Raw genomic sequence first — 14,420 nt, forward strand, 5'->3', positions numbered from 1 at the left:
GCACTTCTATGCCCCCGCCCCATTACGCCATTTTTGATTTCGCAACTAATAACTTCAACTGATGTAATTCCCACGAAAATGCACATATAAATTTCCATGTTTTACGTTTCGGCCGAAGAAACCTTCAAGAAACGCCGACGGTTTCCCTCCGATCTCATCTCGTGCATAGGCGTTGATACCAAGGGGGGGAGGCGCAAGAGGGGCATTGCCTCCCCCCCCATTTTCAAAAGTGGGGGGGGGGCATAGTATGTCCATTGCCCCATTCCCGCATTTTTGAAAGCGGCCACTTTCGGCTGCATGCTGGAAAGCCCTACAAAATTACAGCTGAAGCTAAATTTTCTTCCGTAAGAGAGAGAGCGAGAAGTCATAAGGGAAAGGAAGAGTCACCACATAAGTAATACTTTGCTACGCATCCTCTGCTTGGGCAGCGAGGATTGTCTTTTGTGCCTTCTCAGGACGTCCTGTAGCGGATGACGTCTGGCGCGGGGCAGTTCCCGCGGTAACAAATATCAGACTGCGCAACTTGAATCACGCCGTTTTTTCTATAGGGATGGGAGGGATCGCTATATCCGTATTCAAATCAGCTTGCTACATTTAACCTGCGGGCGAGGGGAAGGTTAGGTTAAAGTGTTGCAATCAGCCGCACCCAACGATTGTGCGCCTTAGGCATGAACTCATTGGATTATCAAATGCTGGAACTATATATTTTCAGAGATAGCCTACATAGCGTTACAGTCTCAGTATCTTATCGTCAAAAATGTAGTCAACCTCTTACAGGTATAACTGTCGAATTTCATTGCGTTATCACGACTTATCGTACATATGCTCGTGAAAATGACCTTGGTCTAACGAGCAGGGCCATTTCAATACCAATAGAATTGTTATGGCAGTCTACTAATTTGCTATCGTAATCGCTGCTTCGCATCTCGGGCGAAAGTGCGACTTTTTGCAAAAGTAATTCGCTGTATATACATGAGAGAGAGAGAGAGATCAGATCATTTGCGGTTTGCTCCCCCCTCCTTCCCTCCCTCGAGAAATAGTTGGTACGCCACTGATCTCGTGTACCATCGAGGCGAGGCGCCTGCAACGTCTCTGGCGGCAGTCCTCATCGCACCAGTGTGGTGAGATGCCTGGCTAGGGTGCTGTCTCTGCTGCACAAGAGCCGTTATCGCCTATGCTAACGTGGAAGAAAGAAATAAGATTAAGAGGGAGCACGCACCTAGCGTACACCACAAACCAACCTGCTCCGATGCCTCTCGCTGGATGCTCAACGCGTTGCACACTGGGAATTTCACCTAGCCGGAGAATGAAGAAAAAGGAAGAAAAGGCCGGAAAAGTGGAACTCGCATGAGCACAGGCAACAAGCGTGCGCCGAAACCAGGCAGGCGGCATACCGCTTTCCTGTTACGTTACGTGATCACGCACGTGCTTATGGTAGAATTTCCGTCCATCCCTTGGATTACCCCCCTTTTTGAGGGAGGTGGGTGCTCGCATTCAAGGTTGTTACGCGACACTTTTTTTTTCCCCATGGTTGTTAGCGTAAATCCAAATGGCCTGAGGAGCTTCGGCACAACGTTAAAACCTTGCTATCACTTTCAATGCATTGCCTTTCGGGAGAAAATGCCCAATTTTGTCTTTCTCCCGTTTCAACTCTAGAAGTTAAATGTCTGGAAACAATTAATTGTTTCCAGACATTTAACTTCTAGAGTGAGTGTTGTTTCAAGTCTCGCTAACCCTTTCTTTTTGTATGTCAAAAACGCGTTTATCACCATATAATAACACTCTAGTTGATACGATTTATATGTTGTAGTGCGTGCCAAGCAGCTTCTCGATCTTATTGTTAAAAGTATTGTTATGAGAGCCACATGATGGTCAACTAATATGTCTATATGTTTAATTCATTACTGATTGCGATATCCCTCGCATTTTTTAATGGTATCGCGCGAGCATCGACCGCACGGCGTGTCAGTGGCCTTCTAGTGGTGAGGGGCACCCCTGAAGCGAACACAGCACAATACATTCGAACTACAATTCGTCTCGCACGACCGCACACAAAGTTGGCAATCCCACCTATCTCGCCGCTACTAAGCCGCTGACCCGCCGTACGGTCGACGCTCGCGTGATATCGCTAAAAAATTACAACGGTGTACATAATGCATATCTGATTGCCTCATACTGCCCTAGCTTAATTTATTTTAGGCCATCTTTAGGTTGACATTTAGTGGCATGCGTACGGTATGATAGTCACATCACCATCTCGGAAAAGAACATATCGGTGATTGTAATTCATTGATGAAAGTGTTTTCTGAAAGAAACCACAGTTTCTTTCTCCATGTACCAGCTTTAGGACATCTTGACGTATCAAATAATTTGCTTCTACTGGGAAAATGACTACATTTTCATAACAGCCTGCTATGCATATGCTCATGCTGTAATTTTTCTGTTTCACAAATTCTCTATTCAAGTTCTTGCCCTGTAAAAGTGAGTAAATATTACCTGGTCACATTTTTCTATTGCCGTTTTAAATGTAGGTAATGAAAAAGGCTGCGAAGCGGTTGAAGTCAAGGAAAAGAGAAGCTGAGGCAGCGTTTCAGCAGGAGCAAATGGAGGCACTGTTTGCCACAACTGGCCATAGTGAACCAGACTGGAAAGCTGAGGCCAAGCGGGTGGAGCAGGAGAATAGCCTGCTGAAAGCGACAAATGAGCGGCTCCAAACTGAAAATGAAAACCTCAACAAACGAGTGGAAATGCTTGAAAAAGCATTGTGTAGCAAGATTTTTAAGACAGGTTTGCATTTTATAGCAGTTTTTATTCCATTTGCAACGGTAAACTTTTATTGCTAGCTACTAAGATGCATATATTTGGCTGTTTGTCATCTCTTTCAGTTCTGCTGAACACATGTGGTATGTGAATGTCGAAAGTTGTTTAGCAATAACAGTTATTTTCCATTGAGTACCACCATGTGTTTCTTTGCACAGAAAACCGCATGCTGTCTCGGGAGCATCAACCCGGCTCCTGCACAACAGTGGTTGCGAAATGCTCCGCACACAAGAAAACACCACAGGTGCAGGTTTCCCCTGAGGGAGCAGAGCATGTATCACCTGCTGCACCCACAATTGAACAGTCATCACCTACCAGGCCACAGTCTGCAGCAGAGGCCGAAGCAAGCTGGGAGGGTGCTGATAGTGAGACGGTGGAAGGTACAAAGCTGTATTCACCGATTGGGAACGAGGTTTGTGCTAATTAAACTTCACTTAAATTTCATTTGTTTAAAATTACAGGTGATGAATGGCCAGTTGTCCTGCTCTTACTCTGTTTTGGTGCTTTAGTACTGAAATATTGAGGCGATTTCTTACTCTGGCATGCTCGATCTTCCTCGTCATTTATATAACTTGTACTTGGTTTCGGTGAGTATTGTGCATTGTTTACTGTGTAGCTCCATACAATGAAATAAGGACATGATGGAAGCAGAAAAAAAAAATGGAGGGTGATAGGATAGAGCACTTCTAGCCTAGCAAAGCATTTTGCTGGAATCAAATAGCAATTACAGAAATCAACAGAGCTCAAAGAATGTGCTTATTGTACAGGGTCAGTAGTTGGTGCCAATATTTAACTGCATGTAACTGTTGTTTCTTAGCAAAACATTTTTTGGGGCGAGTTTATTCATAACTGAGCGCTAGACCTGTGTACTGAACTCATGCTTTTTTTTCCGCTTTACTTTTTTCTTTCTTTGTTGTTTCGTTTGCCTGCACACACTATCCAAGGCCAACATTCTTTCCCTTGATAACTAAAACGCTGCATGCAAATGTCTACAAGTAGCTGCCTTTTATGTTGATTGGTAATTGCATTACAGCATAATCTCTAAAACGCTGCATGCAAATGTCTACAAGTAGCTGCCTTTTATGTTGATTGGTAATTGCATTACAGCATAATCTAGCGACTGCAATGACATAAACCATTATTGAAAAATAGTATTGCATTGCTTAATTTTCTGCTGCAGTAGTAAATGTTGGTATGTGACAGTATTGCTGCGATTGTTTTATCATTTCAGGTGTTCCTGGGTAGCGGCGTGTGGCTGCAGAAGTCAATCTATGAACATTTGATGCAGCGCCCAAAAGATGGCATTTTTGTTCGTGAGGCCAGCGTGCAAATATTTTCGACTGCAGGCCTCATGAACAGAAGTGTCACTGGCGCTGCATCAAATAGGACAAAAACGGAGGCCAAGCCACCCTTGGATGCAATAAAATATGATGTTCTGAAAGCTTTGCTCTAACCCACTTAAGATTCTATAACTGGTGCATACATGCAATCTTTTGCTGTAGTTAATCTGTTGCAACATCACGCATATTTGCAGTGAATTAAAGGTCTAGATAATTTCTGTGCTCCCAACTTTCTATACTAATACTTTGCAATTGAAATTAAGCTTTGATAGATTAAAAGAAAGTGCTTCAGTTTCTCATTTCTTGGCCCTATTTTATTTTCAGCATTTTTCAGGCATTACCTTGAGCGCCGATGCAGCAACGTGCAAGAAATTGCAACAAGACAAAGTTGCCTTGGCAAAATAGTCGCCTGCAAGATCGCAGATATCATGAAAGGCCAGAAGAAACATATGTAATTTTGATATGGAGAATATATTGTACATATATATGCCTCAATCATCCACTCTGCTTATTATACTAGGGGGTGTTGCCACATTGCAGACCCTCTGCATGAAGACGGGCACCAACGACACACTTATACAAGACTAATTCTAATAGGCAAATACGTGACCAATAAGTATCAATGATCCAATAGGTAAGTACAAAGTCAATACATTACCAATAGCCCAATGTAGTTCCAATAGCCCAATATAGTTCCAATAGGCCAATATACTTCCAATAGCCCAATATAGTTCCAATAGGCCAATATAGTTCCAATAGGCCAATACAGAACCAATAGGCAAATACAAAACCAATAGACCAATAGGTGTCAATAACCCAATAGGCTATTGGTTTTTCTATTGGGAATTTTTGCTAGGGTTGGCTATGTCCAATGTCCGTCCTTACTATCTATTAGTGACAGATCCAGTGGACTTGGTGCTATTATGGACAGAGTCCAATTCTGCCATGTTGCTGTATTTGAGCCAATTAGGAAGGCTGTATAGCATAGTTCCGAGCCAACTAGTGCTGACAAGATGGTGGATTCCACAATATGGCAAATTCCACAATATGGCAAAATTCCACTACCTCTAGAAAATCACCCTTGGTGCAAAAGGCGCCGGCAGAATCACAGCATTTTCGTACAACATTCTTAAAAAATTTTTTGCTGAGAATGACTGTGCTGTGTATATCTTATCTGATGTGTCGTGGATGAACAAAGGATCACAATAGTATGTCACTACCAGTTCTGCCGCTGTCGCCAGAAAGGAGAGGCGAGTTGGGAAGGCCACATACTAACAGAGAAATTTCGTAAGGGGGGGGGGGAGGCCACATGCTCGGTATGCCACCCCCTAGCTACACCACTGCCTTCAGGGGTACACCAGAGATCAGCATGATGGCTCAAGAAGTGCCAAGAGAGATGCTGGAAGCGCATAGTATGAGTGACGAGTAGCAGCTGACAAGTTTGAAAGGGGAGGGGGTACAACAAGTAAACCTACATAGCAGCCATCTGTATGTGTTCTGGCCACTTACCCCCGCATTCAGAAGCACAACTTGAAGCCCGTGCTTGGCTTGATTTAAATGACGCCTGTCGTGAATGCACTAAAAGAAACGCAATGAGTGTCTTGGGCACGTTCGCACTAGGCATAATTTATATCAAGCCAAGCATGAGCTTCAAATTAAGATGTGTTTCTGAATATGGCGGTTACTCATATTTTGTAATCCCTCCAGCTTCACTGAGTGGTTAATGCGAAGGTTCAGGAAGCACAATATGCTAAAGAACTCCTAATTTCGCAAATTGCTGCTGCTTTAAGGCCAAGAAATGGACAGCAAACCCCATGACAAGTCAGAGGAAGAACCCCATGAGCATTCCCAGATAGTTCTTGAACGAGAAAGTTTACAAAAATGGATCCAGCTACAGTGCCAGACAGATCGGTGATTTCAGTGAAAGAGACGAGGCCAGTGACTTTGAAACAACACGTTTATTCGACGCGGTTCTTCTGGTATTGCTCACAGTTAAGGAGAAAAGAAACAAGCGCAAGAACAGACAACGGTTTGTGCCATATATATTTATATATATACATAAATATAGGTTACAACTCCCCCTCAACATTAAGAAACTTTCACGCGTGCAGGAAAAAATAGGTCAAGCACGACCCCAGCGGTGCTAACAATGGGACGTGGGTGCTCTGGTCAGTGGCGTGCGTACCACAGGCGACCAGCACTGGCAAGCACGCCACCTAGGAGAAGTGGGGAGTGTATCCAAAGATAATGAAGGCAGACACGGTAGTACTTCGTGTGCGCACGAGATGAAGCCAAGCTTGGCAGATGAGAAAAGGGGTGATTACTTTCTCTCTCACATCTTATTTAGAAGTCCTGAGCGAACAACAAAACTTTCTTTTTTTCAACTATCTTTAATTCTGCCCAAATGGGCGAGGTAAAAACTCTTATATCATTGTCCAACTAAGACTCTGCCTTGCTCAAACCCAAACACTTGTGACCTTTGGGAGCCTGGCAAGGAAAGCTTTTTGACACTAGCAGCATAACTAATGCCGACCTGGCTCGAAGCCTGTTGCCTACCATTTTCTTGTCCTCGATCTGAGTGGCAGCTTTCTTAAAAAAATCAGAGGCAATGCTAGAAAGCCGCCTGTCCTTAATCAGTTTTCCTAACAAAATGCTTGTTGACAAATCATAAACGCTTTCTTTTTTTGCACAACTCTCGTTTTCGTTTGTTACTGCTTCGCTAAAAATTTCCAAATTTGTTCGACACGTTTCATTCTTCGCTCCACTTGGCATTGTAGTATGCGGGCGGGCCTCTAAAATGACATGCCTGAAGCATTGTTCGAATTGAGCTAATAGCCATGGTCCAACCCTCTTCAGGAGCAAAAGGATTGGCCTCCCTAGCACTAAGCACAGCCAGCCTCAAGCTCAATGCACTGTAAAACCCGCCAGCGAACCTTGCTCTCGCAAGACGAATACCAATGGATCCAGGGTAGTCCGAAGCTGCGCGGGCGCTTTCCTGGGGCTCCCAAATTCGTTCGTCGCAAGTGAAGCAGTGTGTCAAAAGGCGAAAGCCATCCCTGCTGAAGGTGCAGGCTTTCCAGACCACCAGAGGACGTGGTGTGCCTCCTTGCCAGCCATGGCAAAGCGGACCAAGTTCCTTTTTTGCGGCTATGTTCGGCACTGCTGGGGGCATCCGTGCCATCATCGGATGCCTTTCTTGAGGTCGTCGCGCACTTTCCAGAGCATGAGCTCCATGCAGGCGGCTGCATCTTCCTGGCTGTCGTGACCGTCCACTGCGCACAATGGAAAGCGTGACGTGATCACTTGCATGCTCAAGTACAGACCGCTACGCTCTCGCCTAGAGCACTTGATCACTGTGTTACAAAGCAAATAGAGAGTATAATAGGTACTTTATCAGTCAACTGGCTATTGTTTGTTTCTTTGTTATCACATTAGCTACTAGCCTGTATACAATGCTTGCTTCCCTAGTTTTATGTGTATGTGCCCTCAGTACACTACATTCCAAGTATTTGCTTTCTTCCGTTTCTAGAATTCGCTCTCCTCTGTGTACTGCTTTCTTTGGCTATGTTGCAATGCTAGGCCTTGCCTGTACTTTATTGGGCCTCTAACTAGCGGTCAGCTACAGATCCAACAGATGTTTGTTCACTTGCTGTTGCAACACAAAAACAAATCATTCAAATAAATAATAAATCAGCATCCTGGTACACAGACATGTTGAGGGGAGGAGGACGGGCCACATTCCCGGTGTGTGTCCCTCCCTGGCTGCGCCGCTGTATGCAAGGTTGGAGCGATTCCTTGAAAGCGAGCAATCAGTACTTGATAAATGCAAATCTTTACTCTCCTGTGTTTCAGTGCAGGCACAATGTGGTGTGCACATTTTATCAGGAATGTGTGCTTAACATTGTCCTTATCACTGATATATCTGCCAACTTGCGAAATTTTAAATTTATAAAGATACTGAAGACAGTACCGGAAGAGGAAATAGCACGCATTTTTAAAATATACTTTTACCCTCAGAACATACCTTTAGTGAGGTACATACGCACTTCATTAATAATAATTTACCATTGAGCTGCAGTTCACAACCATCAGCGAACGTGGTACAGCTCAAAGTGACCATCAACACACTGTTTCAAGATGACAGCAACTTTTTAAGTGAGCTTGCTATTGTCAATTTTGTGCCTGTCTCCGGAACTTGTACGAAAAAACATGCTAGAAACTGCTACCACTCTAGCGTCCTTTCAACATCAGAAGACCTCCAAGGGTATGGTTTTTTTTTTTAGACTGCCGAGCGAAGCTTTTTCATCAAAAGAATTTATTTTTCCTAGGATTTGATGAAACATTAGTAAAATTGTAAAACTATCCCAAATTAGTAAACCGTAAGAAAAATTTGGGACAGTTGGCAGGTATGCATTGGCTATATTTACACAAATATACGACGGTGGACCCAAGAATAACTGGAATTTCCTGATAAAAAGCATGGACATTACTTTCTTAAAATACAATGTTAATCACCCTCAAAGTACTCTTCATTAGTACTAATGCACTTGTCCAAACATTCATTCCATTGTTGGAAGCACCTTGAAAATTTGGCCTCTTTTATACCTGCTAGTGTCGTCGTAACATAGCGTTTGACTTTGTCAATATCGGCAAAACGCTTGCCTTTAAAGTCTCTTTTCATCCGACAGAACAGGAACATGTCCACAAGAGCCACATCTGGCGAACAGTGCACTTGGGTTAAAGTAGTCGTCTGCATTGAGGCCAAAAACCACTAAACACTGAGAGACATGTGTATGGGAACATTGTCATGATGCAGGAACCACTCAGTGGAATTCCACAACGTCAGACGTTTTCGTGCCACACTTCTGCGCAGCCGTTTCAACATCTCCAAACAGAACTGATGGTTCACGGTTCGTGGTTTTGAGGGACGAATTCTGAGTGTACGATCCCTTTGATGTAAAAAAAAAAAGGAAACGCATCAGCATTTTCTCGAAATTCTATTTAATCTGTCGAGCTTTCTTCGGATGAGGCGAGCCAGGTGACTGCCATTAACTTGTCTGTTGTTTACTTTCGGGGTCGTACCCATAGCATCGCGACTCGTCAACTGTGATTCTGGGTGCTCTGTGACTGTATCCTTCATTGCACGATGTGCTTCCACACGCCGATCCCTTTGCTCTTCGGTGAGAAGTCTGGGCACAAACTTAGCAGCCACTCGTGGCATTCCCGAATCGTCCTGCAAAATGTGCTGAATGGAGCTCCAAGATAACCTGGATAAGTCTTCGAGTTCGATTCTTCTGCGTCGGTCTTCCTCGATGAGACCACGGATTTTGGCGATGTTGTCCTCGGTTCACGCACTTGAAGGACGACCCTTACAGGGCTGACCTTCAATAGTCATTTCCCCCCTTTTAAAGCGAGCAAACCATTCGTATAGTTGTGTTTTACTGAGAGCATGTTCTTTGTAAACTGTTTGCATCATTACAATAGTTTCTGCTGCGTTATTGCCGAGTAAAAAGCAATACTTCAGAGCTGTACATTGTTCGTAAGAATATGCCATTCCTTCTTGTCACGAGTGCACTACAGACACACACACAGAACTGCCACAGAAACAACACGCATCGTTGCCAGTTGACACCACTTGGCATACTGACTCAGGAGAGGTCCTCCCACAGCGCCCTAGCAGCAAAATCTCGTACATACTACAGGTGCATGATGCGCAGGAGTACGATTCCGGTTACTTTTGGGTGCCCCCTGGTATGCCCACTTTTCATTCACGAGGAAGTGCGGCTGCACTGTGCTAGCAGTGGTGGTTAAGCTAATGCTAGAAGTGGGAGAGCATAAGAGATCAGATTATGAGACATGTAATATAAAAGCAACACACACTATGACATTGTAGTGGAGGGCTTCAGGATTGATTTAGACCACTTAGTTGACATGAACCAATAGCAACACTGCAGCTAGGCAAGCTAAACTGACACATGTTTCGGCAGAAAACCGTTTCTCTGTCCGAAAGGGGCAAAATGCCAAAACACTCGCATACTTAGATTTAAAAAAAAAAAGACCATTGAATTCTGGGGTTTTACATGCCAGAACTGCAATTTGATTATGAGGCACGCCATTGTGGAGGACTCCGGAATAACTTTGACCACATGGGGTTGTTGAACGTGCACTCCAAGCACGGTACACCAGCATTCCTGCATGTCGCCCCCACTGAAATGCAGCCACGGTGGCAAGGACTTGACGTTGTGCGCACAGGCTAAGCAGCGCAGTGCCATTAGCCACTAAGTCACCAGAACTGGTGTACTGCTTAGATTTAGGCGTACGTTAAAGAACCCCAGGTGGTCAAAATTATTCCGGACTCCCCGAACCCAGCGCGCCTCACAATGATCTGGTGGTTTTAGTAGGTAATACTCAAGAATTTAATTAACTTTCCCTTTAAAGGCATGCCAGTGTAAGGTTACCCCCGTTCTAACCTACCACGCCTGTCAAAACAGGCCGAACAGAAGAGAGTGCAATCACCTCCGTTCTGGATGATCTTGCTCAGGTGTTCGGCCATGAGGGTGCGCAGGGCCCGCTTGTAAGGGAGGCCCCGTCGGTGGGGGAACACGGCGGCCGTGTCGACGACGTGCCCGTGCACCAGCCGCAGGGCGCGAAGGTCCGAGTCCAGGCTGTGGCCCAGGAGCAGGGTGTCGGCCGAGAAACGGGCCAGCAGGGCTGCCTGGACGTCCCGCAGGTTCGTCTCCACGCCCACCATGTCCTCTTCTGTCAGGCCGCTGAACCTGTGGGGGCAGCGAGGGACGCGCAGTCAGCTGTGCAGCGATGGCAGTTGGCAGTGTCATCCGACGGGCAAGCCTTGCAGTTACTGGCTGGTTTGCGCACAGTACTTGCCAAACGATGGCTGTGTTCCAATTCGTTCCAGCAAGGAAAGCTGTCTAACCCGGCATCTTAGAAGACAGCTTCTTCTCTGCACCAGTCTGTGTAATTGGAACATAAACATTCCTAGACATCTTTTGCCACCTGGTGCCCAATTTCTAACACAAGGTTGCACCGTATGGTTAATGTGATTAATTTTGTTTAAAAAACTTGTTAAAACTAAGAAATTCAGTTATTTCACTCACTTTTTATTTGATGCTATGGTGCTCCTTAATCTGTTATTGCAAACCATATAATAGTCCTGTGCCACCTGACGACTTGTGCACATCGCTTTCCTAAGCCTGTGTTTTCCCTCTAGTCTAACCAGCACTCACGCTTACTGTTTTACACACTAGCCATGTCCACAGGACCTTCCCCACAATGGTAAGTTGTGTTAACCAAAATCACTAGATTAGACTCTATTCAGTTGCTTCCCATAGCAGATCTTGCCAGCGTCATCTGCTTGTTTACACAGCAAAGTAGTCTTCATACTTTCTGACTCCAATGCTGTCTTCTTGAAGCTTTCTTTGCCGTCTAACCACACATTGAAACAGGACTTAAGATGGCGATTGTCAAGCAAAGATGGCTAAGTAGCTGTCTACGCAGAGATTTGGAGCCCACTCTACAAACTTGTGTTGTGTCTGCTGGATTTTTTAAAATCCAGCAGACACAACAAAGCAATGGAAGAGGCGGTGAACAACATGAATTATTTAAAAGTCTGTCCCGAAGACATACCTCTCGTTGGATATACACATGCACTTTATTACCAATAATTTACCTTTTGAGACAGCCCACAAGTAGCAGCAAACTTGAAACTGCCCACATTGACAAATAACATACTATATTCTTAGATCACAATGGCTTTTTTAATGACTCTGCTGTGGCCGATTTCTCCTGCTTCAAGAAAATGTCAGAATAGAGTTGCCCTAAGCAAGTACTACTTTGGTGTCCTTTAACAATCAGGAGGCTTCCAAGGGTATGATAGGAGATTGATGTGTGAAACTTTCACAAGAAGAAAATTTGTTTCTTGTAACACTTGACGTAACATTCATAAAATTGCAGAACAAGCTTGAATTCCTAAACTTGATGGAAATTTCTGGATGACTGGCAAGTAAGCTAAACGCAAGAGATTATTGCTGACTGTGCACATAGTGCACAACGAACAGGTTGATTGGAGGGGGGGGGGGGGGTCATGGTCGCTGATGGTGAGCTGGGTTCACAGTGAGCCCTCTCACTCACCGTGTGTTGTAGTCCAAGATCTTCCCCCTTGGCTTGACGAGCGTCTCGTACACAGGCTGCAGGTCCCAGCCAACCACTGTCACTCGTGTCAGCTCGACACCTTCCGAAGTGTAGCACTGCACAGATGAAAACTATTTCAAAGGGGTGCCCTTGGGTCGTGGTAACATGTATGTGCCATGAGGAGTGTTGTATGGTTAAACCTTCGTATAATGAGCCTCAGTACAGTCGAATCTCGATAATTTGAACTCGAAGGGGACCGAAAATTTGCTCGAATTAAAAGAAGTTCGAATTAAAGGAAGCTAACTGAATGGAGGACTTACCTGCAGTGGCGCATGTGCACCGAGCTAACACATGCGTGGCAAGTTCCACAAGATTTATTCACACATATTTACAAATTACAGTCAGTTATTAGGCGTATCGGTGCTCGTATTGTGACAGGAGGCGGCGAGTGCACGCGTGTATAATAAAAGGAAACACATGTCCCGTGACAATTGCCCTTCGAACTTTTGGTATGCTTCACCGCGTGAGACTCCTGTACCGGGGCGGAGTTGACTTTCGGGAACCGGTATTGTGCAACGCGCCGTGCTTTCCGCGCTCCGAAAACAGCGGCGCGGATTACAGAGGCGGAGTCGGCGCCATTGCTAACAGCAGCCAACTGTTTCAATGAAAAACACGGCACCGAACAGCAAGAAGCTTGGTAGCGAACGTCGAAGTAGCTAGGCCTAGCGTTGCCGTGGTGTGGCTAAGGCTGCCAGCGGATCTGCGTGCGAGAGCGCCGGCTCGAGGCGGCGCGACAATCAAAATGGCGGTGGTGGTGGCTCCGATTAGTAACATTTCGGACCTGCGGTCATGGCAAAAATTCCGGAAATTCGGACGGCGAAGGTTTTTTTACGTCCGAAATTTCAAACGTTCTTACACACTGACTCCATGGGGTACATGGCAGTGCTGCGACACTAACAGAAGTCACTAAGCCGGTCACGAACAGAAATCAGTGATACGCGCCTGCACAAGCCTGCGCACAAATTTCCGCCACGGCTTTTTTTTTTCTTCGCGTGCGACGTTGAGGAGTCTCTCCTAATCTCTTCCTCTATGGCGGGGTCCGAGGAGTGCTAGTCGGAGGCGCTGCCACGTGTTTTGGCGCGCTGCTGAGAGCATTGTAGGAGGGCAGTATGTTCGAATTAACCGTCGCAAACGCTTGCGCATTCGAATTACCTGGCGTTTTCGCCCTTTGGAATGCACATAACTTTGACGGGACTGCGGCGTCAGTTCGGATAAAACGAATGTTCGAGCTAACCGTCTTCGAATCAGCGAGATTGGACTGTATACTGAAATTTATAATGCGGCAAATTTTTAATTTCCATATCTTTATTAAGGGGTGTGCAAATAGTAATTTCCGAGAATGAATCAAATGTGAATTGAAAAGCACCTGAAGCAAAATCAAATCATAGGCTTTCCGAATAAAAAAACAGCCATTTCCCCGTCAACATTAAACATGTTCATATCCTACAATATTGAAATGTTAGCAAGTTGGAAGAAAAAGGAAACACACACAAGGTTACAGAAAAGAAATTGACAACAGAGGCACTGAGCCATAAGCAGGCTTTTCTCCACACTTAACTTCGCTTAACCAGAATGGTAAAACTCCCAGTAGCAGCATTGTTGATACGAGACACGTCGTGAATGTTCGGTTGGTATGATGAACAGGAAGAGGAGTTCAGCATGTCAATGTCATATAATCAATGGTCTGTTCAATTTGCCTGCAATTTTTTCAGGAGTTCGCTGCACAGTTCCAAGCTTGTGCAGTGCCAGTTCAGAAGCGTAGCCGTAGTGTGACATTAGAGCACAAACTAATGCAAAAGTGTGCATATGGTGCAGGCCTTCAGCTTGTGCGCCTGCATCGCACGCCTTCTTTTATTGTTGGTGTGGCCCAGCATGTAAGCCCGTGACTGCGTTGCGGATGCCCGTTTTTGTGAGATACGTGGCTGCATTGCCATAGGGAAAATGATAAACAGCGGCTCATTGCCAGTGCTCTGAAGTACAAATGAGTGGTACAATGGTCATGGTTGCAATGCTGGAACATCCAAGCTGTTGAGACAAAAAAAAATTGGATGC

The 14,420-nt window shown here is 45.1% G+C and overlaps 1 protein-coding gene across 1 annotated transcript in view; it reads right to left on the reverse strand.

The window, feature by feature from the left end:
* Positions 1-6,099: 6,099 nt before the first annotated feature.
* Positions 6,100-14,420, reverse strand: part of LOC142560840 (uncharacterized) — a 42,642-nt gene continuing 34,321 nt past the window's right edge. Inside the window, exons 14-16 of the mRNA XM_075673221.1 lie at positions 12,309-12,424; positions 10,677-10,936; positions 6,100-7,432 (exon numbers count right to left, since the gene is read on the reverse strand). Coding sequence (XP_075529336.1) covers positions 7,341-7,432; positions 10,677-10,936; positions 12,309-12,424 — 468 coding nt within the window. The 3' untranslated portion in view covers positions 6,100-7,340. The remainder of the gene's footprint in view (positions 7,433-10,676; positions 10,937-12,308; positions 12,425-14,420) is intronic.

Source organism: Dermacentor variabilis, chromosome 10 (genome assembly GCF_050947875.1).
Source record: "Dermacentor variabilis isolate Ectoservices chromosome 10, ASM5094787v1, whole genome shotgun sequence".
Taxonomy (NCBI): Eukaryota; Metazoa; Arthropoda; class Arachnida; order Ixodida; family Ixodidae; genus Dermacentor; species Dermacentor variabilis.